The 26314-nt window shown below is 43.2% G+C and overlaps 1 protein-coding gene across 1 annotated transcript in view; it reads left to right on the forward strand.

Moving 5' to 3' along the window:
* LOC120994587 (uncharacterized protein C3orf38 homolog) overlaps nucleotides 1-18963 on the forward strand; it is a 38280-nt gene extending 19317 nt beyond the window's left edge. Inside the window, exons 2-3 of the mRNA XM_040423260.1 lie at nucleotides 13210-13250; nucleotides 16356-18963. Of these exons, the coding sequence (XP_040279194.1) occupies nucleotides 13210-13250; nucleotides 16356-16781 (467 nt within the window). The 3' untranslated portion in view covers nucleotides 16782-18963. The remainder of the gene's footprint in view (nucleotides 1-13209; nucleotides 13251-16355) is intronic.
* Nucleotides 18964-26314: the final 7351 nt, after the last annotated feature.

Genomic DNA, 26314 nt, shown 5'->3' on the forward strand with positions numbered 1-26314 from the left:
ATTAAACACGGCCTGGACGATCCAGGTGACATACAACGCTAAAGTTGGCCTGGACGATCCAGGTGACATACAACATTGAACTCGGCCTGGACGATCCAGGTGACATACAACGTTTAAAGTTGGCCTGGACGATCCAGGTGACATGACATTAAACACGGCCTGTACGATCCAGGTGACATACAACATTGAACTTGGCCTGAGTGGTCCAGGCGACAGATGATTTAAGTACGCGGTATATGTGATAACTGAACTGATCGCGCGCCGCTGACAAATCTTTCCAGCCAAACCTGCGTTTGGAAACAGGGAGCCTGCCACGCGCAATTTTGGACCCCTGACACCTGCTGGCAGTGTGAATCCCTGCTTCCATGCCGTGACACAATTCTGACCTGCAGGGACCAAGTAACTTACTGGCCCATGTGCTGTTGATTAATATATGCAAATACACACACCAAAATTGCCCCTGACACAGGCTGGAAGCTGGGCTGCCGCAGTTTGGCGTAACGCCGGCAACAATGCCCACTGCTTCCCATCTGTGCCGCCTCTGGTATATAGCGTCTCTGCTGGGGCAATGATTTATTATCCCCCTTTTTTTTTTTTTTTTTTTATCTGGGGTGGATATTTCCGAGTGGGCATGTGGCGCACTCATGGCCGCTGCAGGGAGGGGAAGGGGGACCCCCGTGCTTGCTACCCTGCTTGGACTGGGATGTGCAGTCCCCAAGTGCGAGCCTGGAGTGGACGGACGTGTGTGGGAGGTGTTGCGATCAGTGCTCGGCTGGAGGAGGGCAGGCGGAAGTGGATGCGTTCCACCTTGAACCGCAGAACCTTTGTGGAGGAGTGCTACTGCCCGTAGCCGTGAGTAGGCGGGAGCTCATGCTCCAAGAACTTACGTGTAACCGAACGACCTCTCTTGATATCGTGGCGCTGTGTAGCGAATCGCACTTGAACAACCCGACGTGAAGCTAGAAAAAAACTGAAGTGAAGCTTGCATGGCAGCTAGATGTGGCTCCTCCTACAAAGTAAGTGAGACACACCACCTGAGGGAAGGAATTGGCAGGTATATATAGGGAGCCAACGCCCTGCCCACAAATACAGGCTGAAATCAGCCTTAATACTAGTTTACGAACAAGTACGGGGTTGCCATATTCAAGAGTAAACAGTTAATAAATGGTGGGGTGCATTTTCTTCTTTTGCCCCTTGGGAAATGTAAAAATGTGGGCCTAAAGCGACGATTTAATGAAAAAAATGCAATTTTTTTTTTCATGGCCAATTGTTCCTAAATTCTATAAACACCTGTTGGGCCAAAGTGTTCACTACTGCAGAAATGAGGTCACTTTTTGGGCATATCCACTGTAGGGGTACCTTAGGGCGTCTTAAAATGCGACATGGCACCTGAAAATTTATCTACTGAAATCTGCCATCTAAAACCCATTTGGTGCTCCTTCCCTTTTTAGCCCTGCTGTGCGCCCATACATAATTTTTTGAGCACACATGGGGTGTTGGCGTATACAGGGGGAAATGGGGAACAAAATGTGGAGTGCATTTTTGTCTTGTTACCCCTTGTGATAGTGAAAAATGTGGGTGTAAAGCAACTTTTTCTCGAAAATTTTGTAATTTTTCCTTTTCACAGCCAAGTGTTCGTATTCGGGGGAAAATGGGGAACAAAATGTGGGGTGCATTTTGTCTTGTTACCCTTTGGGAAAGTGAAAAATGTAGGTGTAAAGCAACTTTTTTGTGAAAAAATGCAATTTAAAATTTTCACTACCAAGTGTTTCTTAATTCTGTGAAATGCCTGATTGGTCAAAGTGCTCACTGCACACCTTGAAATATTCCTTGAGGGGTGTAGTTCTACTCTGAAGCCTGCTGTGCGCCCATACATCAGTTTTTGAGCACACATGGGGTGTTTCTGTAAACTCCAGATCCAGGGTAATAGATTTTGAGTTTTGTTTGGCTGTTAACCTTTGATGTGTTTCGGAAAAAAATAGCTTAAAATTTAAAATCCGCAAAAAAAAGTGAAATTTTGAAATTTCATTCCCATTTTCCTTTAATTCTCGTGGGGCACCTAAAGGGTTAACAATTTTGTAAAATCAGCTTTGAATAGAATGGGGTGATTTATGGGTGGTTTCTAATATGTAAGCCCCAGAAAGCGACTTCATAACTGAACTGGTCCTGAAAAAATTTAGTTTTGGAAATGTTCTTAAAAATGTTAAGATTTCCTTTTAAACTTCTAAGCCTTCTAACGTCCCAAAAAAATAAAATGTCATTTTCAAAATGATCCAAACATGAAGTAGACATATGGGGAATGTAAAGTAATAACTATTTTTGGAGGTATTACTATCTATTATAAAAGTAGAGAAATTCAAATTTGAAAATTTTTCCAAATTTTTGGTAAATTTGGTATTTTTTTTATAAATAATAAATAAATATTTTGACTCAATTTTACCACTGTCATGAAGTACAATATGTGATGAGAAAACAATCTCAGAATGGCCTGGAAAGCGTTTTAAAGTTATTACCACATAACATGTCAGATTTGCAAAAAATGCCCTGGTCCTTAGGGTAAAAAATGGCTGGGTCATGAAGGGGTTAAGGACCTATGAACTGCTAACACCCTGTGATCAGTTGTTATGGAAACCTGGAGTAGGACCTGCGAGCTTCTATTGGCTGATAAGAAACATGTGACCGTGTGCATGGCAGTTGGGGGCTTGTATTGGCTAATCATGGTCATTTTTTGGGAATCTCTCAGGAATGGTACGTCCTAGAGAGCTGAGAGCCGGTCTAAAACCTTCCCGGACACCTGATGTACCTGTTCACCAAATTTAGTGACTGTAAATGCGACGGTGCGGATTCCTTTAGAGGACATACATACATACATACACTCAGCTTTATACACTGCTCAAAAAAATAAAGGGAACACTTAAACAACACAATGTAACTCCAAGTCAATCACACTTCTGTGAAATCAAACTGTCCACTTAGGAAGCAACACTGAGTGACAATCAATTTCACATGCTGTTGTGCAAATGGGATAGACAACAGGTGGAAATTATAGGCAATTAGCAAGACACCCCCAATAAAGGAGTGGTTCTGCAGGTGGTTACCACAGACCACTTCTCAGTTCCTATGCTTCCTGGCTGATGTTTTGGTCACTTTTGAATGCTGGCAGTGCTTTCACTCTAGTGGTAGCATGAGACAGAGTCTACAACCCACACAAGTGGCTCAGGTAGTGCAGCTTATCCAGGATGGCACATCAATGCAAGCTGTGGCAAGAAGGTTTGCTGTGTCTGTCAGCGTAGTGTCCAGAGCATGGAGGCGCTACCAGGAGACAGGCCAGTACATCAGGAGATGTGGAGGAGGCCGTAGGAGGGCAACAACCCAGCAGCAGGACCGCTACCTCCGCCTTTGTGCAAGGAGGAACAGCAGGAGCACTGCCAGAGCCCTGCAAAATGACCTCCAGCAGGCCACAAATGTGCATGTGTCTGCTCAAACGGTAAGAAACAGACTCTATGAGGGTGATATGAGGGCCCGACCTCCACAGGTGGGGGTTGTGCTTACAGCCCAACACCGTGCAGGACGTTTGGCATTTGCCAGAGAACACCAAGATTGACAAATTCGCCACTGGTGCCCTGTGCTCTTCACAGATGAAAGCAGGTTCACACTGAGCACATGTGACAGACGTGACAGAGTCTGGAGACGCCGTGGAGAACGTTCTGCTGCCTGCAACATCCTCCAGCATGACCGGTTTGGCATTGGGTCAGTAATGGTGTGGGGTGGCATTTCTTTGGAGGGCCGCACAGCCCTCCATGTGCTCGCCAGAGGTAGCCTGACTGCCATTAGGTACAGAGATGAGATCCTCAGACCCCTTGTGAGACCATATGCTGGTGCGGTTGGCCCTGGGTTCCTCCTAATGCAAGACAATGCTAGACCTCATGTGGCTGGAGTATGTCAGCAGTTCCTGCAAGACGAAGGCATTGATGCTATGGACTGGCCCGCCCGTTCCCCAGACCTGAATCCAAATGAGCACATCTGGGACATCATGTCTCGCTCTATCCACCAACATCACGTTGCACCACAGACTGTCCAGGAGTTGGCAGATGCTTTAGTCCAGGTCTGGGAGGAGATCCCTCAGGAGACCGTCCGCCACCTCATCAGGAGCATGCACAGGCGTTGTAGGGAGGTCATACAGGCACGTGGAGGCCACACACACTACTGAGCCTCATTTTGACTTGTTTTAAGGACATTACATCAAAGTTGGATCAGCCTGTAGTGTGTTTTTCCACTTTAATTTTGAGTGTGACTCCAAATCCAGACCTCCATGGGTTGAAAAATTTGATTTCCATTTTTTAATTTTTGTGTGATTTTGTTGTCAGCACATTCAACTATGTAAAGAACAAAGTATTTCAGAAGAATATTTAATTAATTCAGATCTAGGATGTGTTATTTTTGTGTTCCTTTTATTTTTTTGAGCAGTGTATATTAGATACTGGTATCACCACTAAACCTTTGACCTCAGTAATACTCTGCTTGATACCACAGGAGAGCAATCTGTACTGACGTCATAGCTTCATAGTAAAGATATACATGTTATAATAATGACGAGCTGCGCTACTAATCAGACTTTCACTGGGCAAAGCTGAATTAATACTCCATTATTAAACTAGTATCTTATATTTATTTGTAATCCAGGACTGCCAAGGCAAAGGTGGCAGAATAAACGCTCTTATTTATCTGGTATTCTCATATCTATTTATATCTATGTTCTACCGTTGTGCTATTAGGCCTGCAGCATATGATGGAGCAAATGGTAAAATTGCGATTAATTTGAAAATTGGGGCTCTATGCATTAATCCTTTCAAGACCAGGATATTTTATATTTTTCCTCTTTTTTTTTTTTACTCCCTGCCCTCCTAATGCCATAAGTTTTTTATTTTTCAATTCATATAGCTGTATGAGGGCTTGTTTTTGCAGGACAAAATGCATTTTCTAATGGCACCATTTACGGTTGCATACAATGTGGTGGGAAGCGGGAAAACAATTCCAAACAGGGTGAAATTATGAAAAAAAATCATTCTGCCACCGTTATTTTTACATTGTTTCCTAGGTGGTAAAAATGATCTGTTACTTTCATTCTCCAGGTCAGTACGATTACAACAATACCACATTCGTATTGTTTTTCTAGTTTTCATACTGAAGGAAAAAAAATTACTTTGGAAAAAACAATTATTTTCTTTGCATTGCCATATTCTGATTCCTATAACTTTATTTTTGTGTGTAGGAAGCTGTGTTATAGCTCATTTTTTGAGGAATTATCTGTATGTTTCATTGATACCACTCTTGGGTGTGTATGACTTTTTGATCACTTTTTATTTAATTTCTTGCGAAGTGACCAAAAAATCGGCTTATTTTCAGTTTACCGTATGGGATAAATAATTTTATATTTTAATAGTACGGGGATTACAGTATGGGGCACATTTATTAAGACTGGTGTTTTAGACGCTGGTCTTAATAAGCCCTATAGCTGGTGGTGGATCACTGAAGTCATGTAGAGGCGCCAGCCTCTATGGCCTCTGAAGTTATGTAGAGGTGCCTAAACCAGGTATTGAAAACGATGAATGAGACAGGTCTGCTGGCCCGTCCCCACACACACCACGTCCACGTTTTAAGATCTGGCGTGAGCGAGAAGAAGTTGCAGATTTTGCCGCAACATGGCATGCAACTGAATCTGTGACCATATATACGCCTGCGGGAAGGGGTTTAAAGGGGTTCCCTGGGAATTAGGAAAATGAAAATACTTAAATATTACTTTATTATAAATATATTCCTAAATACCTTTCATTAGTTATGATGGCTCATTTTGTGTAGGGAGCAATCATTAGGAGAAATAAAATGGCCTCCATGCTATCAGTACACACAGAACCTGTCCTAATCACACAGGAGGACATGCTACTTCAGAGCAGTGAGCCAAATCGCTGCCTCATCTCCTTCTATGATCCTGATCCATGTCCTCCTGTGTGATTAGGACAGGTTTTGTGTTTATTAATAGGACAGTGGCCATATTGTTTATCCTAATGATTGCTCCCTAAACAAAATGAGCCACTATAAATAATAAAAGGTATATGGGAATATATTCACAATATAATAATATTTAAGTATTTTAATTTTCTAAATTCCTGGAGAACCCATTTAAAGAGGACCTTTCATCTGTTTAGCCTTATTCTAATTAGGGTCTTACCTTATAGGGCGGCCCCCGTTTTTTTTTTTTTCAAAGACCCCCCCGTTCGTCTGCTGTTGTCCCCCGTTGATTTCGGCACCTTATATTCTAATTAGCTGCTGACTTGGTTATACTAGGCGGAGACTGGAGCAGTTCTCTTCTCCCTGGCTGTGAGCGCATCCAATCAGAGCGCACGGCTCATAGCCAGAGAGGAGCTCATTCTCCCTGGCTATGAGCGGTGCGCTCCGATTGGATGCGCTCACAGCCAGGGAGAAGAGAACCGCTCCAGTCTCCGCCTACTATAACCAAGTCAGCTATCTAGAATATAATGCGGCGAAATCAACGGGGGACAACAGCGGATGAAAAGCGCGATGATAACAGTGGGGGCCGCCCTATAAAGGTAAGACCCTAATTAGACTAGGGCTAAACAGATGAAAGGTCCTCTTTAAGTTCTGTTGTAAGTATGTTTTAGGTGAGGTCAGACATTGTGATTGTTATGCCAGTTTTCTCACGGACACTAATGATTTCTCCATGTACATGGTAAAAGGTGAAATCAATGTGAAAATTTCAACTGTCAGACTTAAAATATGCATTGAAGGTCAATTTACACACAGATGTTTTTCTGCAGTGTGTGGATGAGATTTCTTAAAATTCCCCCTGCAAATCCAGACAGAAAAATGATGCATGTGCGGGAACAGGGAGTTGTCAATGACAGGTGTGCTCCCCATAGACAATGCAGGGAAAGTTTTTCACCATCTCTGACTTTCCTATTGTGCTATACACTATGCTGAATGAGAGCTGTGTATGGAGATCAGGGAGTGGTGTTATGGTCCCGATGGTCATGTGATCACTGGGGGTCGACTGGCCATAGACCCTACAGGGAAATTTCCCGAGCATTCCTACTGGTCACCAGCCACATACATAAAGGTCTGTTGCTCTCAGCATTAAAGGGGTTCCCCTCCCTTTCTTCACCCAGGCAGCCCCTCTGAGATGAGCATTGGGGCATTTCAAGCTACGATGCTCTCCCTTGCCCTGCATCGCACAGGGCAAAGGCGTTTTCAGCAGATTCAGTGACATACCGGGTCTCTGCTAGATGGAGGCTTCCGCCTAGCAGTGTTCCCGGTGATGTCACCGGCAGTAATTGGTGGACGTTAGCGCTGCACTAGCCTGTAAAACATTATTTATTATACATTAGTGCTGGTGACGTCGCTGGGAACAGTGCTAGGTGAAAGCCTCCTCCTAGCAGTGTAAGTTTGTAAACAAAAAAGCCCTTGCCTTGCTCCAGTGCTCGTCTCAGAGGGACTGCGTGGGTGAAGAAGGGAATATGTCTGTGTTCAGCTCTGAACACAGACGACCCCTTTAATTAATGAAGGAGCATCAGGCATCTATGCACCTGGCCGGCCGCAGGTGCCCTCCTGAATTCAACTGTATTGCTGTCCTCAGGACGATGATACAGTTTCATACTGTGGTGTGGGTAGCAGTATTTTGTGCTGCACTGTGGTATTTGGTTCTGCTAAGGCAGTATTTTGTGCTGCACTACAGTTTTGTCTACTTGAGGCGTCCCTGCCTACATGTGTTGCCCCTGCCTTTTGTCAACATGGACCCGCTTACAACATGGTGCCACTTATAGTTTTTTTTTCCAGGGCTTTAATTTCCCAGTCCAGCCCTGGCCAGGGGCCAGGAGTCAGCAGAGCTGGCTGGGTCTTATCAGACACAGATCTGCCCGGCAGTGCGGTTGTACAACCTTTCTGGGGCTGTATTTCCCTATGGGTTCATGCACACGGCCATTGATCGGCCTTTTGCGGTCCCCAATGCACAGGCAACATCCGTGCGGATTCTGCAGACAGATCTAGATCCATTCAACTTGAATCGGTCCGTGATCGGTCCGCACCACAAAAAATAGAACATGCTCTATTTTTTTGCAGTGCGGAGGCATGGAGAGAAACCCCATAGAAGCACTCCATAGTGCTTCCATGGGGTTCCATTCCTCCGTTCCGCACCATATATTCCAGATTGCGGACACGTTCAAGTGAATGGGTCTGCATCTGTAATGCGGGGTGCACATGGCCAGTGCCCGTTTATTGCAGACCCACTGTTTGCGGGCCGCAATACGGGCCACGTCAGGCAACGGCCGTGTGCATGAGCCCTATAGCTGGAGCTAATATATCATCCCCAGTAACAAGAGAAATCAGCAATAAAAAAAATTAATAAAAAAGACAAAAATAAAAAAATAAATGAAAAATAATAACTACACTACAGCTTCTAGCCCCACCTCCCAACAAACATAATCCATACAGCCAGGGCCGTCTTTAAAGAGGACCTTTCATCCGAATCAAGTATGTAAACTGAATATACATACATGGAGAGCGGCGCCCAGGGACCCCCCTGCACTTACTATTATCCCCGGGCGCCGCTCCGTTCTCCGGTGATAGCCTCCGGTAAAGTCATAGTTAGGCTCCACCCATTTGAGCCTGCCGGCGTCTCCTTCTCCTATGCTGTAGCGCTGGCCAATCGCAGCGCTTAGCTCATAGCATGGCTAAGAGCTGAGCGCTGCGATTGGCCAGCGCTACAGCATAGGAGAAGGAGCCGCCGGCAGGCTCAAATGGGTGGAGCCTATGACTTTACCGGAGGCTATCACCGGAGAACGGAGCGGCGCCCGGGGATAATAGTAAGTGCAGGGGGGTCCCTGGGCGCCGCTCTCCATGTAGGTATATTCAGTTTACATACTTGATTCGGATGAAAGGTCCTCTTTAACACGGGGCAGAAGGGGCAGCTGCCCCGGGCCCAGTTGCTCCTGGGGGGACCAAGGCAGCTGCCTCTTGAGCCCTGCTAGCCAGTGGTGTAGCGTGGGGGGGGGCCGGGGGGCGCTAGCAGGGCCGCACCGCCCATTAGGCAAAGTGAGGCAGCGCGGCACTGGTGACAAGTGGGGAGCGGTGGCGGCAGGGCACAGGGAGATGAGTGCTTCCATTGTGGAAGCACTCATCTCCATAGTCATCTGTATCTCCGTCCTCAGGACAGCGATACATATGGATGCTGCGGGGCAGGGGAGAGGCGTCTCCCTTCCCCGTTTCTCTGATAGGCTGCAGGCCAAGTGCCTGCAGCCTAACAGAGGCCGGCGCAGGCGGCGCGATGACATTGTGCCGCCTGAGCCGTACAGCGTGGGACACAGGCCGGAAGAGGCCTACATCTCATCACTGCCAGCCTGATGGAGGTAATTATAAATGTTTATTTTTATTATATGGTACTAGTTACTGGCACATGATTAGGGGGCATCTATGGGGGCACTTCTTACTGGAACATGATTGGGGGCACTATGGGGGTACTTCTTACTGGCACATTATTGGGGGCACTATGGGGGTACTTCTTACTGGCACATTATTGGGGGCACTATGGGGGTACTTCTTACTGGCACATTATTGGGGGCACTATGGGGGTACTTCTTACTGGCACATTATTGGGGGCACTATGGGGGTATCTACTGAGGCCACAAAGAAGGGGTATTTTATATGGGGAGGGAACTATGGGGGAAGGGGGAGAGGAACACTATGGGGGATTCTACTGAGGCCACAAAAAATGGGTTATTTTATATGGAGGGCTCTGTATAGGGGCATTTTTATACTGGGACACATTATGGTGGGTACTATGGGGAAGGGGAGAGAGGAGTACTATGGGGTCATCTATGGGGGTCACTAAGAAGGGGTATTTTATACTTGCAAATTATGAGGGACACTGAGGGCATCTACTGGGGCACTATATATAGGGCATTTTATACTGGTATATTATGGGGGGCACTAGGAGGAAAGGGGAGAGGAGCACTAGGGGGTCACTAAGAAGGGGTATTTTATACTTGCAAATTATGAGGGACACTGGGGGCATCTACTGGGGCACTATTTAGGGGTATTTTATACTGGCACATTATGGGGGCACTATGGGGACATTAGCTCAACTCGGGGCATTAAAAGGGGATATTTTTATAAGGAAAATTATTACTACTGGGAGGCATTTATTACTGCCGGAGGTCTATGGGGAACATGATTACTAGTATGGGCACTATGGGAGCATTATTACTTCTGAGGCACAGTGGGGACATGTTAGAGGTACTGTAGGAGCACTATTACTACCATGTGTGCTCTAGCAGAGAATTATTACTATTGGTGGGACTTTTGGGAGCACTATTACTGTGGGGGCACCTTGGCACAGTATCAGCTTACCACAATTATTTTTGGGGGACGTTATATTTATGGGGCATTTTATACTAGTACATTATGGGGGGCACTAGGAGGAAGGGGGGAGAGAAGCACTATGGGGGCATTTACTGGGGGCACTATTTAGGGGTATTTTATGCTGGCACATTATTGGGGCACTATGGGGACATTAGCTCAACTGAGGGGGTATTTTTATAAGGAGAATTATTACTACTGGGGGGCATTATGATGAGCTTTATAACTGCCGGAGGTCTATGGGGAACATGATTACTAGTATGGACAATGGGGAACATGATTACTAGTATGGACACTATGGGAGCATTATTACTTCTGGGGCACAGTGGGGAAATGTTGGGGGCACTGTAGGAGCACTATTACTACCATGTGTGCTCTAGCAGAGAATTATTACTATTGGTGGGACTTTTGGGAGCACTATTACTGTGGGGGGCACCTTGGCACAGTATCAGCTTACCACAATTATTTTGGGGGGACGTTATGCTTACACTATTAGTGTCAGGGGCACTATTTCCTGGGAGCAGTTATTTTTTGGCAATGTGTGCCAATAATTATTGAAGGGGGCATTATCTGTGTGGTACTAGTATTATCAGGGGGTTTATCTGTTTCTGCAGTATAATATTGGGGAGCACGGCGGCACAGTATTGGGGGCGGTAGAATGATTTGTCCAGAAGATGGGAGGATGATGGAAAAGTAGTAAATTAAGATTTTTTTTGTCAAACTGCAGAGATGAGAAATGGGTGAAAAATGGTGGTCTGGTCTGAAGGTCTGAAAGGAGAAGACGAGGAAAGAGAACATCTACATCAGAGGAGAGGCCACTGGATGTAAGAGGTATGGGGCGCTGTATTACCCTGTATGTTCCGTAGTGATGGGGGGTGGATATAGAATTTGGCCCACACTGTGGCAGCCTGGCCCCAGACTTCAGGTCACACTGTGCGTGTTCTGAATTCTGGGAGCTCACACCCATCTACTACATTATCTGTACTCAGAGAGTTACCACTGTGTTATCTGTGGTGTTAAGTAGTACAATACTATCTGCACATTGTAAAACAAATATAAAAATAGTAATCTGCTAAATACTTTATACTTGTGTTAGAAGTTGTGCTTTTTTTAATTTTTAGAATAATGATACAGCCATTTTATTTGATACTTTTGTGCGGATTCTTTTTCCCCCCTCTATATTAAGGGACACTATAGTCACCAGAACCACAACAGCTAAACGTAGTAGTTCTGGTGACTATAGCATGTCTCTGCAAGCTTTTTAATGTAAACACTTCCTTTTCAGAAAAAAAGTCAGTATTTACATTACTGCCAAGGAACACCTCTAGTGGCCACTCATCAGATGGCCACTAGAGGTGCTTCCTAGTCCAGGGTTGCACAACGTTCAACACTGGCATTCACGCTAAACACTCCTCGTAGAAATGCATTGATTCAAAGCATCTCTATGAAGCCACGCATGTGTAATAGCCTCCCAATGCTTCACTATGGAAAAGCAGTGGGTTGGCTAAGATATACTCACACACTGCACATTCCTGTGCATTGTATTGATGAGGTTGTATGTGTGTTGTGGTGGAGGGTGTGATTGCATGCTAGGGTGTGGGAAAGCGGGATGCAGGGGGCCCAAGTAAATTCTTGCCCAGGGTCCAATCAGTATTAAAAACTGCCCTGCATACAGCCATGTATCAAAATGATCGTTATGGAAAGGGAAAATAATAAAAAACTATATTTTAGTTACACATGGTGCTATTAACAAAATAAAAATTAAGAAAATTAAAAAAACTGACTTTTTCCTTGCTTTTCTTTACATTTCTCCTTTAAAAATAAATAAAAACGAAACAATACTAAAATAAAAATGCCATAAAAGTAAAGTCCCATGTATCACTGAAAAACAGGAACCAAAAATATTTATATAACCGAACGAAAAGAAAGTTATAGGGGACAACCCCTTGCGACTGGTAAGGAAGGATGATATATGGCCTGGTGTTGAACTGGTAAATTGTTAATTTCCAACGATAATTTGTTTTCCCTTAGTCCTAACAGCAGCACAGATGGGGTTAACTACCCCCCGTAGACTGGTAGGACCGGTGGAATTTTAATGAGCCCAAGAACCAATAATAAAGATTTACACCCCTACAAAAGGAGGGGACACCCCCAGCCCATTGTGTCTATAGCATGAATAACCTTACTAGGGTGGGATATTTGTGTGCTGCTGTTAGGACTAAGGGAAAACAAATTATCATTAGAAATTAACGATTCCCTTACGTCCTACCAGCAGCACAGATGGGGAGATAGCAAAAAGAACCCCTAGGGAGGGCCTTCATGCCTGGCAGAGCTAAGAATAGTCTGCCCAAAGGCCGAAAACTCCGCTACCCTGGCCCAGTCCACCTGTCCGGAGGACAGAAAAGAACACAATGGGCTGGGGGGTCTCCCCTCCTTTTGTAGGGGTGTAAGTCTTTATTATTGGTTCTTGGGCTCATTAAAATTCCACCGGTCCTACCAGTCCACGGGGGGTAGTTAACCCCATCTGTGCTGCTGGTAGGACGTAAGGGAATGACACGTTTTTCGCCAGTAACTTGTTCAATCCAATCCTTAGTGATAATTTAGGCACTGGTTTCGACTGTATTAAAATGAGAGCCATTCAGTTACATCACACAACCTGTTCGGTAGTTATCAGAGATGTCTAAATTCTGTCATGGGTTTCATCGAAAATGAAATGATTTTATTCCCTTTACCCCCTGTACTATCAGTAGATATTTAGTTACTTTTTATTTTGTATTACAGGTGGTGGGGAGGTTGAGTGTTGGAACAGCCACGTCAGTGAGGTAGGTTGTGTCCATAAAATCATCTTTTCTAAAAAGTGCATTAAGATATCCTGAGATGACGCCTGTTGATGAAGTAGTTTGTTGCCTTCAGTATTAATAGGATACCTGCATGTAAGCAGGGCCATCTTTAATATTGATTGGACCCTGGGCAAAAATTTACTTGGGCCCCCTGGATCCCGCCTTCCCACACCTTAGCAGGCAATCACGTCCCCCACCACAACACACACACACAAAATCCACACATCTGATAGAGTACAGTGAATGACTGTAAATACTTCCAGTTCTGAAGACTCCAGTGGCTCAGGATCAGTGCTCTGGGCAGCTGGGCTCAGGCTGGAAGTGGGCACCGCTCTGCAGGAAGGAGACCAGGGCTCGGCTCACCCTAGCGTTACAGTGCACCCCAGCACCCCACAGTATGCAGTATAGCACCCTATAGTATACAGCACCACACAGTATGCAGTATAGCACCCCACACTATACAGTACCCCACAGTATATAATAGAGCAGTATAGCAGCCCACAGTATACAGCACCCCACAGTATACAACACCTCACAGTATACAGTAGAGCAGTATAGCACCCCAAACTATACATGATACAGCACCCCACACTATACAACCTCCACACTATACAGTACAGCAGTATAGCACTCCACACTATACAGCACCCACTGTATACAGTATACAGCCCCCCACAGTATACAGTACAGCAGTATAGCACTCCACAATATACAGCCCCCCACACTATACAGCCCCCCACAGTATACAGCCCCCCCCCCACAGTATACAGGCCCCCACAGTATACAGCCCCCCCCCACAGTATACAGGCCCCCCCCACAGTATACAGGCCCCCACACTATACAGACCCCCCACACTATACAGCCCCCCACAGTATACAGGCCCCCACACAGTATACAGCCCCCCACACTATACAGGCCCCCCACACTATACAGGCCCCCCACAGTATACAGGCCCCCACAGTATACAGGCTCCCACACAGTATACAGCACCCCACTATACAGTAGTTTACAGTATATTAGCATAACAGCCCCTGTCACCTTTTTCTGATGTAATCTTCACAAAAAAAGCTCCACAGTTAAGGCAAACTTCTCCTGCAACATTCCTGGTAGGACCTTGATGACCTCATAGCTATGTGACCAGTAATATTGCTAGGTTACTGGTCACATGGTGATGATGTCATCTAAGGTCATAGAGAATCACAGCTCTCACAGTACGCTGCGTGGAGTGCCGGTGTAACGTTACATTACCCTACTTCGTGAGATTTCCCTACCTCCTAACTTCCGGTCGCACTGCTAATGACGTGAGGAGGCGTTCCTGAGTTTTGACGATCTGCGCATGCACAAACGGACAGTTTATGGAAAATCTCAGCGGAGTTCCTCTGCACACCGGGACACTGCGCATGCGCCGGAGAGCCTCAGTAGGGAAATATTACGGCCCAGTGCGCAAGCGCGGCTAACTCCAGAAGATCCATCCGATCTCCGCGCCTGCGCAGTGTGGGGGTAGAGAGATCTCATGGCAATATTTTCTGTTAACTATATATATATATATATATATTTATAAATCCATAATTATTTATCTATAAATTTATCCACACATTGCCTAGGGAGATATCATGGTCATATTTTCTGTTAAATAAATATTTATATGGCCTCTGATTTGTCACGTCTCTTTCACTTTGTTGGTACTGCATTAAGCTGCGTTTTTATCTGCACAAAAACTGCAATGTGTGCAGTTACCTTAAAGGGGTATTCCCATCTGAGACAATGGGGGCATATCGCTAGGATTTGCCCCCATTGTCTGATAGGTGCGGGTCCAGAACGGAGCGGGAAAAGTGGTGGCTGAAGGACCCTGGTTTTCCTGGGTCCGGCCACCACCAAGTGCTCTCCCCATAGAAGTGAATGGGAGCCACCACTTAAGCATGGCCACCGCTCCCATTCACTTCTATGGGCCCGATGGAAACAGCTGAGGGAGCGCTCAGCTATTTTCCTCATAGAAATGAATGGAAGGCGTTATGCAGTGCACCCTCCACCACTTTTAAGGCTCGGTGTAGGTGCGGGACCCACACCGATCAGACAATGGGGGCATATCCTAGCGATTTGCCTCCATTGTCTGAGATGGTAAAACCCCTTTAAGGGTACGACCACACGGTGCAGCCACCTACAGGTGAGTAATACGCAGAAGCACAAGTTGCTGCTGCTGCATCCTATTAAAGGGCATCTGTCAGCAGATTAGTCCCTATGAAATTGGCTGACCTGTTATATGTGCGCTTAGCAGCTGAAGGCATCTGTATTGGCCCCAGGTTCATATGTGCCCGTATTGCTGAGAAAAATGATGTTTTAATATATGCAAATGAGCCTCGAGGAGCAATGGGGGCGTTCCTATTACACCTAGAGGCTCTGCTCTCTCTGCAACTGTCACGCCCTCTCCGCTTTGCTTGACAGGGCCAGGCATTTTTATGATTCACAGGTGACTGCATCCCAAGTGCAGCACAGCACTCCATGTGGTCGTACCCTAAACCACTCCAGGACAAGGTCAATCTTAGGATGAGAGAAGCTTTTTTTCTATTGTTTCCCAGCTTTCTAACCATCATAACTTTTTTTTAAAAGGTTTTTGTTTTCGTAGCGGCATAAGGTTTCATATTTTTTGTGTAACAGGCAGAATTTTTAATGTCATTTTTACATATAAATTAATATTTAACTCATATGAATGTTTTATAATTACAAAATGCATAAAAACTTTTTGTTTTTGACTGTTCAAACCTAACAGAGGTTGCTATAGTTACAGGGATACCAAATAGGACAATGTTTTATTGTTTTTTGTGATGTATGTTTAATAAAATTAGTTTGTATGAAAATATGCTTTCATTTTTATTTTCATTTTGACTTTTTTTTTTTTAACCCTATCAGTGCCCAGGCGGATGGGAATGAAATTCGAATTCCCTCCTCAAAGTATTAAATGTCCAGAATGGGTAGTTTCTCCACTTTTGACAAGAGGTTAGGCATAAATGTCATATGGGCACACGGTTTACTTCATTTCCCCATTCTAGACACTTATACAGACTAACTAAGTGTTATTGTTGTCTGCAGACCATCGCCAATGACATCGGAAGAAAGCTATGCCAGTGGTTCTACTTTACATTACCCAAACAACTACATCAGAAGCATCAACCTTTTAACGAACTGGCATCCAGTTATTTTACGGAGAATGTACACCTTCAGTGCACCTATAACATAAAAGGTCAAAATAAATTAGAGTCTACAGGTCTTATGTTGACTACATGGGTTCTGTCTGGAATATTCAAAGAAGAGAATCTCCTCTTCAGCCCAAATCTTGATCTTGGAGGACTAAAGACAGGACACGACAGATATGGAGTATTGACTGTGGAAATCTCTGGGACTGTACACAAGGACAATTCCTATATTGGTATATTTGATCACACCTTCAAAGCTGTTCGTTTGCCAGGCGGACAGAACTTTATAATCAAATCTGTTCAACTCAACATGCACACATAGGGGTATGACACAATATGCATTATATTGAAAGAATATATGGGGTCATTTATTAGGATTGGTGTTTTAGACGCCGGTCTTAATAACCGTGCTCTGGCGCTTGATGCGCCTAAGTTATGTAGAGGTGCCGGCCTCTATATAACTTATACGCTGGAGATGCAACTTTCTAGTCCAAAAATAGGTGTAGAAAATGCTAAATAAGACGGGCCGGACAGCCTCATTCTCCGCCCACGCTATGCCCCCTTTTTCTGCCATCTCGGAAAAGTGGCATGAGTGGGAAAAGTCATAGATTCAGGCGCAAATTCCCTTTGAGAACGAATCTGTGACAAAAGCACGCCAAAAAGTAGCGTACATCTCATCATAAATAACCTCCATAGTTATTTTGTTGACATGGTTATGTCGACCTTTACAAGCAATGCATCTAGAATCAAAACCAACCAAACAGACTTTCATTTTGTGTCTGTAGCTTCTGTAGCTTTTATGTGTCTCCAAGGTAACAGACCACAAACCCTCCATGTTGTCAGGACCCTGGAGCTATTTCTTGCTGTGCTCTATCCGCTTTCCTCTACGAGGTCAGTAGCTTTCTCTTCATAACTTCAGCAGATCCACTGCCAGCGCAGTGCCCTATTAAGATCGGCGTCTAAAACGGCACTGCGTACCCCCAATCCCGACAATGGTCTCTTGATGTTTTGCATCGATAATGGGCAGTGACCCTGAAACAGCTGTCTGCAGATGAGGCACTGGCTTAGCTATAATCTTAAGTTATTTCTCCTATATAAGATAGCTAGCTTATATCTGGTGCATTAGAAATTCAGCTTCTTTTTATTTTTGGAAGGAGAGCTAATTATCAAGTAGAGCAGAACACACAGCGCGGAGTAACACATGACTTCAAGTTCAGACTACACACAGCATTATTAGTAGTCTGTAACCATGGTGATATGTATCTCGAATCATAGGAGTTATATACACAAAATTGTAGCATATTTTAATCAAGACTTTGAGCAGAGTTTCTTAATTTCCATGTATTAAGGCAATAACTAGAATTCTTTGGAAGGCTGGCATAGCCAGCTGGACATTTATGGCGTTTTCATAGGATATGTCAAAGAGTTATGGAAGGTGTGGGTCCTATTTCTGTGACAAGCACCTATATCAAAGAATGGGACCCCATTTTGCATCATTGGGAATGAAGAGGTGGCTGGACACATGTGGCTCTCTCCTGTCACTACTATAGAAGTTCTGAAAATATCCAAGTATCTAAGTGTGCTCGGCTATTTTCAGAACTCCCATAGAAGATGTGGTCACCTCGGACATTTATGTCATATCCTGTAGTAGTCTACATTTACACAATGAAACTGGGCTTTAAATGACTGTTCAATAAAAGACAAATTTCACAGCGCAATAATAATATTTTCCTTATGATAAAACTATAATGCCTTAACATCTTAAGGACTGTATTTTGGAATAAGAACAGCAAGAATTTGCATTTTCACAGCTGGAACTTTTTTTTAAATTGACATTGGGGATTACCTGAATACAAAATACGTCTACTTCTTTTTATGTTTTACTGCTTTTCATGTGTTGCTGGGAGTAGGTAGGGTAAAAGAGGGACCCCACACCCTGTGATTAACCACATAGATGCTACATATGCTTTTGACCGTGATATCTAAGGGGTTAAAAGGTTGTTAGAGGTAATATATTGTATAAAGGTGAAAAAAAAAAATTATCAAATGATTATGATATAAAATTATCCTGATTACACCACAATTCACAGTATACAGCTTAATAGTGCAATAGGTCTGGACCACAAACAAAATGGAGAATTACCCTCCACACACCATGAAACACTCCTGCTCCTTTGTTCATGATCTCAGTCCATGGATGTTATTCCCCTTTAAATTATTCCAATTTGTCAAGGAAATAGACCAATGGGGTCATTTATCAAACTGGTGTAAAGTAGAACTGTCTTAGTTGCCCATAGCAACCCATCAAATTCCACCTTTCATTTTCCAAAAGGAGCTGTCAAAAATGAAAGGTGGAATCTGATTGGCTGCTATAGACAAGTAAGCCAGTTCTACTTTACACCAGTTTGATAATTGACCGCATAAAAGTTTGAAAATCACAAAAAAATTGGCAATAAATGCAGCGGGCCACTCCACCCGGGGCCCCAAATGGGTTCATGGAAAACAGTTAGGCCTCTTTCACACAGGCGTTGCAGGAAAATGTGCGGGTGCAAAACATTGTAATGCGTTTTGCACTCGCGTGAGAAAAATCACGCATGTTTGGTACCCAAACCTGAACTTCTTCACAGAAGTTCGGGCTTGGGATCGGTGTTCTGTAGATTGTATTATTTTCCCTTATAACATGGTTATAAGGGAAAATAATAGCATTCTGAATACAGAATGCATAGTAAAATAGTGCTGGAGGGGTTAAAAAAACCAAATTTAACTCACCTTAGTCCACTTGATCGCGCAGCCCGGCTTCTCGTCTGTCTCCTTCTTTGCTGATTGCAGGAAAGGGACCTGTGGTGACATCACTCCGGTCATCACATGATCCATCACCATTGTAAAAGATCATGTGATGGATCATGTGATGACCGGAGTGACGTCACCACAGGTCCTGTTCCTGCAATCAGCAAAGAAGGAGACAGACGAGAAGCCGGGCTGCGTGATCAAGTGGACTAAGGTGAGTTAAATTTATATATATATTTTTTAACCCCTCCAGCACTATTTTACTATGCATTCTGTATTCAGAATGCTATTATTTTCCCTTATAACCATGTTATAAGGGGAAATAATAATGATCGGGTCTCCATCCTGATCGTCTCCTAGTACCGTGCGTGAAAATCGCACCGCATCCGCACTTGCTTGCGGATGCTTGCGATTTTCACGCAACCCCATTCATTTCTATGGGGCCTGCGTTACGTGAAAAATGCACAAAGAGGAGCATGCTGCGATTTTCACGCAACGCACAAGTGATGTGTGAAAATCACTGCTCATGTGAACAGCCCCATAGAAAAGAATGGGTCGGGATTCAGTGCGGGTGCAATGCGTTCAACTCACGCATCGCATCCGCGAGGGATACTCCCCCGTGTGAAAGGGGCCTTAGTTTGTTGTGACGCTGTTGCATTTCAGCAACGAGGACATAGAGACCCCTTTTAGTGATAAGGTAGATGGTACCCAGGTGTAGAAATGCCAGAGTGGTGCAGGGTGGCCTACAATGTCCTTGTATGTTGGTGTTGCATGTGTCACGGTGCTCCTACATGGATACTCTGGAACCCCAGGCGTTGGCTCCAAAGCAATACAAAGGGGGTAGTTGATGATGGGATGAAGAAATGAATTGAGTTCAGACCTTGTGTTAAAGTTCAAAGCAGCTTTACTTTCAATAAACGCTTCTCCAAACAATCCACAGACTTTGTTTTGGTTTCCAGCAGGTTTTAGCATTAACTTGGCAGGCAATAACAATCTCGGCTCTCCTACATCTTTAATTCTCTTAACTCTGCTGTGCTGACAAGATTAAATAGGAATCTTGTCCTTTGCTTTTTGCTGCAACTTCTTACTTGTGTTATAATAACTAAAATTTATTCGAATAAATGGTAAAATATCAATAAATAATCTATATATAGTGAAATCGATAAAACATGTATAAATATGGATAAATATACATTCATGTAAATTTTAAGTGTAATAAATAATAAAAAAACAATAGAACAGTATAAAAAGAATTTGGTATAAATGGGGACTTAGGACTGTAAGTTATGTTGGTAGTATTAAGTAGATCAATAGTTTGTCCAATGTATAATCTTTGCAGCGTAGTAGTCCAATCAATGGATAAAAACTTAATGAACTTGATAGAAAAATCTAAGTAATAGGAATGTTCAAATGTTAAAATATTCGAAGTACTGAATATTCGAGCTATGGATTAATAAAGAACAGTCTTGTTAAATATTCTAATATAAAATCGACAGTCCTTTATGAAAAAACGGCGATCCTTTTAGTTGTATTTGACTGGATTTACTTGCAAGTATTGATATAGTTGTACTCACTGTTTGATTGCTTTAGCATCTTTACCAGAGGCGTCCATCGTGGTATGTAAAGACTTACCCTCCTTGGTATTTCTGTATATTCGATATGAACCGAATCTTTATACAGCAACCATGTAGTTTCAATTTTCGCGGTGAAAGTTGGTGGCAATCCAAGCTTGAGTGTTAAGATCTCGAATAAATAGCGATCTTTCTTAATACTGTAATCTTGTATAGATATTGCAGTCAATATATTCGGGTAGTGGTGGGTAGTTGCGATTCTCTGGTTCCGCCAGACGCGTTTCGAGGACCTCTATCCTCTTCCTCAGTGGCCATGCTGAGAGTCTCATCTACCCTCCTTTAATACCCTTATGTTAGAGGGACCAACCTAAAAGCCGATCTGGATTTCTTAAAGGGACAGACTGTCCACTTACAATTTGCCATAATTGTTAGATTTTGTTCGATTAATCAATATATCGACTTAATTCTTGTGATATAATCGATCTAGTCTTGAAAATTATCCACAGAAACAGAAACTGCGTATATGATGCGGTATTGATGCGTTTTTTCTTATTTTTTGTGCGTTTGTTTTTATTCTTTTCACCATCATTGCATTGTTATATAGTCACTAAATAAAGTACATATGAGATAAAAAACATAAAAACATTTCCTTTAAAAACTTTTGTTTAAAAATACATTAAAAAGTTGGTTTCCAGATTTAATTGGAATCACTAAAGGGGATTCTCAATGTATTTTAGCGTATTAGTGATTTAAGGTGTACCAGTACCACGATCTTCCCTCGGGGCGAGATCCTTCCAATCAGACTGTATCACAATTACTACTGTATTATCATATGATGAACTCCTATATCTTAATGCCTTATTATCAATATAGAATTGCCTCAATTGTTCACTGGATATGTATTTAAACAATTAGATATACAGTATATAATATTGTAGCTATGGTTGGCTGCTGGAAAATAATATAAAGAACAAAAAAACGCATCAAAACTGCACTAACGCTCCTGCATTTTTTGTTATTTTTGGTTTCATGTACATTTCGAGTAATTTTACTGATCATATCATAAGTAATATGAGGATCCATCAGTCAACCACAGAAAAGCACACCTTAAATCACTAATACGCTAAAATATATTGAGAATCCCCTTCAATGATTCCAATTAAATCTGGAAACCAACTTTTTTAAACAAAAGTTTTTAAGGGAAATGTTTTTTATCTCATATGTACTTTATTTAGTGACGGTATATAACAATGCAATGATGGTGGAAAGAAAAAAACAAAAACGCGCAAAAAGAAGAAAAAACGCATCAATACTGCATCATAAAGGCAGTTGCGTTTTCATAATTTTTTGTTGTTTCTGTGGATAATTTTCAAGAGTAGATCGATTATATCACAAGAATTAAGTCGATATATTGATTAATCGAACAAAATCAAATAATTATGGCAAATTGTAAGTGGACAGTCTGTCCCTTTAAGAAATCCAGATCCCTCTAACATAAGGGTATAAAAGGAGGGTAGATGAGACTCTCAGCATGGCCACTGAGGAAGAGGATAGAGGTCCTCGAAACGCGTCTGGCAGAACCAGAGAATCACAACTACCCACTACTACCCGAATATATTGACTGCAATATCTATACAAGATTACAGTATTAAGAAAGATCGCTATTTATTCGAGATCTTAACACTCAAGCTTCGATTGCCGCCTCCTCGAAATACCACGTGATATAAATCGTCAGTACCGCCACAAGTCATGTGACAGAGCAGCACGTGAGACGCCAACTTTCAACGCGAAAATTGAAACTACATGGTTGCTGTATAAAGATTTGAGACATATCGAATATACAGAAATACCAAGGAGGGTAAGTCTTTACATACCCCGATGGACGCCTCTGGTAAATACGCTAAAGCAATCATACAGCGAGTGAGTACAACTATATCAATACTTGCAAGTAAATCCAGTCAAATACAACTAAAAGGATCGCCGTTTTTTCATAAAGGACTGCCGATTTTATATTAGAATATTTAACAAGACTGTTCTTTATTAATCCATAGCTCGAATATTCAGTACTTCGAATATTTCAACATTTGAACATTCCTATTACTTAGATTTTTCTATCAAGTTTATTAAGTTTTTATCCATTGATTGAACTAGTACGCTGAAAAGATTATACATTGGATGAACTATTGATCTACTTATTACTACCAACATAACTTACAGTCCTAAATCCTCATTTATACAAAATTATTTTTATGCTGTTCTATTGTTTGTTTATTATTTATTATACATTCATGTAAATTTTAAGTGCATTTATCCATATTTATACATGTTTCTTGTAAATTCTTTTTATTACATTTTTTTAAAACAAATAAAACAAAACATGCTTTTCCATGATACAAAGAAGATATCAAATATAGGAGTTCAGACTTGTTTACAGTCATATAGTGAACTTATATCGGAAAAAAATAAATAAATAATGATATATGAGTTGAATAGTAACACAGAAAAGTCTAACAAAAGTGTAAAAACAAATAACACATCAAAACAATGCAGGAACAGCCCTCAAGACTGAGAGCAATAATAGGTACTGTTCAACCACTCGTCCCATCTATAGTGATATGTGTGGAGTTTGTCCTGGACCCTTGCAATAGTTTGTTCGAATGAACAGGTGTTGTTCACAGCCTGCCAGACTTCTTTTATATGGGGAGTTTCTACTTATTTCCAGTGTCTCGTTATCACTAGTTTTGTAGCCATAACAATATGTGCCACTATTGACCTGAAGTTGTTTGGAAGATCTTCAAGTCCCAACAATAACAAAGCCAATTGGGGAGTTAGAGTAATATGTAGTTTTAATACAGAGTGTATGACAACTTCGGTAGCCTATTCATCGATTTCACTATATATAGATTATTTATCGATATTTTACCATTTATTCGAATAAATTTTAGTTGTTATTATAACACTTGGTTTTAGATCTGGTTTTGGATGGTGAGTGCCGGTTTAACTATTCAATTGCTATTTCCAAGTTTACCAAGTGACTGGGTGAGCCACTTATAAACTAAGCACCCTTACCTCTATTATTTGAGTAGAGTGAGCCACTATAATATTTTATGTTTTCAACTTCTTACTTGTGTCTGTCTCTTAGTTTGTACCAGGGAACCTTTACTCCCGGCTTCAGAGGCTTCAGGCTTTGGTCTCTCTGTTCCAACAGAGCTGAAGGTGCTCTGCTTGTTCTAGGCAATGCACGCCCAGGAGGGACGTGCAACCTGCTGCACAACCTCCCTTGGCTGGGGGTCGGCTCCAACTAACTCCTAAACTAACCAACTCCTCCTCTCCTTAGAGAGAGAGATTGGAAAATAGGTTCCATCCTCCTAAAGCATGGGTGTCAAACATGCGGCCCGCGGGCCGCATTCGGCCCGCAATGAATGTCTTTGCGGCCCGGCAAAGATATTCATTGCTCTGGTTACCTGGAGGCGGGCGGAGATAAAATAAAAAAGTCAGAGTGGCGGTCCAGGAGCGGTTGAAGGATGGCGGAGCAGTTGGAGGCAGTCCAGGAGAGGATGGAGGCTGGCGGAGGCGGTCCAGGAGAGGATGGAGGTGCGCAGAGGTAAACGTCACGTCCTGATGTGACGTCATCAGGCTCCGCCTGCAGTTCTGACATGCTGCGGACGGCGCCATTGCGGCTATAGACGCAGGCTACCAGATTCACAAGGTAAGAAAAGTACCGTATTTTTCGCCCCATAAGACGCACTTTTTCCCCCCCCCAAAAGTGGGGGGGGGGAATGCCCCTGCGTCTTATGGGGCGAATGCTTCCATTTTACAGCGCAGTTTGTGACGCTGCAGCATCGCAGACTGCTATGTATGAGCCGGGAGAGGGGAGGGGCTGGAGTCCGTAACTAGGGGCGGGGCCCGGTGCAGTCACTGTACTCTTACACCGGGCCCCGCCGCTCACCAAAGTATTTATAAATGTGAATCCTTATCCTGTTATTAAGTTGAACTAACGCTGCCCTCTCCCATGTTCCCATGTTCCCCTGTATCCCCATAGCACTTACTTAAGCTTCAATAGCAGGCAGAGCGGACGGCAGCAGTAACGTCACTCACTGACGTCGAGCGCCTGCTCCGCCCACTTTATGAATGAAGCAGGCGGAGCAGACGCGCAACGTCAGTGAGTGACGTTACTGGTGCCGTCCGCTCTGCCTGCTATGGAAGCGTGTTCGTAAGTGCTGTGGGGATACAGGGGAACATGGGAGAGCGCAGCGTTAGTTCAACTTAATAACAGGATAAGGATTCACGTTTATAAATACTTCGGTGAGCAGAGGGCCGGTGTATTGGGGGACACTGTTATGAGGGGGATCTGTGGATGACATATAGCAGTGTCATCCACAGATCCCCCCCATAACAGTTCCATCCACAGATCCCCCCACCTCATAACAATGCCATCCACAGATATCCCACCCCATAGCAGTACCATCCACAGATATCCCACCCCATAACAGTTCCATCCACAGATCCCCCACCTCATAACAATGCCATCCACAGATCCCCCATAACAGCACCATCCACAGATCCCCCACCCCATAACAATGCCATCCACAGATCCCCCCACCCCATAACAATGCCATCCACAGATATCCCACCCCATAGCAGTACCATCCACAGATCCCCATAACCGTGCCATCCACAGATCCCCCATAACAGTGCCATCCACAGATCCCCCATAACAGTGCCATCCACAGATCCCACATAACAGTGCCATCCACAGATCCCCCATAACAGCACCATCCACAGATCCCCCATAACAGCGCCATCCACAGATCCCCCACATGACAGTGCGTCATCCACAGATCCCCCATAATAGTGTCATGCACAGACCACCATTAATTCAAAGCCCACCAAAAGCACAACTTTTGGTTAAAAATATTTTTTTCTTATTTTCCTCCTCAAAAACCTAGGTGCGTCTTATAGTGAAGTTTAATATTTGTATATATATATAGGTCTCACTTGTGTTATTGGGCAACGGGATGTTGGGGGTCAGCAGTCATGAAACAACAATGTTGTTCTATGAAAATGTACGATTTCTTTATTTTTTTTTGATGCGGCCCACAAACTTAAATTTTGTTTTTTTGGCCCATGTTAGCCTTTGAGTTTGACATGCTTGCACTACAGCTTTGAAAGTGAGACTACCATCATTTTATAGACAATCATCTTGGCTATCTCATACATAAATTGGATTTGCAACTATTTAGCATATGGTTAGTTATGCAGATTCTTGTCATGTAACTGCATAGTTACTGTTTTGTTCCTAAAATTCAAAATCTAACCCCTTAAGGACACGGTCATATTTCACCTTCAGGATCAGGCCATTTTTTGCAAATCTGACCTGTGTCAGTTTATATGTAAATAACTTTAAAACGCTTTTACTTATCCAGGCCATTCTGAGATTGTTTTTTTTGTCACATATTTTACTTCATGGCAGTGGTAAAATGGAGTAAAAAAAAAA

The sequence above is a fragment of the Bufo bufo genome, chromosome 3 (genome assembly GCF_905171765.1).
Source record: "Bufo bufo chromosome 3, aBufBuf1.1, whole genome shotgun sequence".
Taxonomy (NCBI): domain Eukaryota; kingdom Metazoa; phylum Chordata; class Amphibia; order Anura; family Bufonidae; genus Bufo; species Bufo bufo.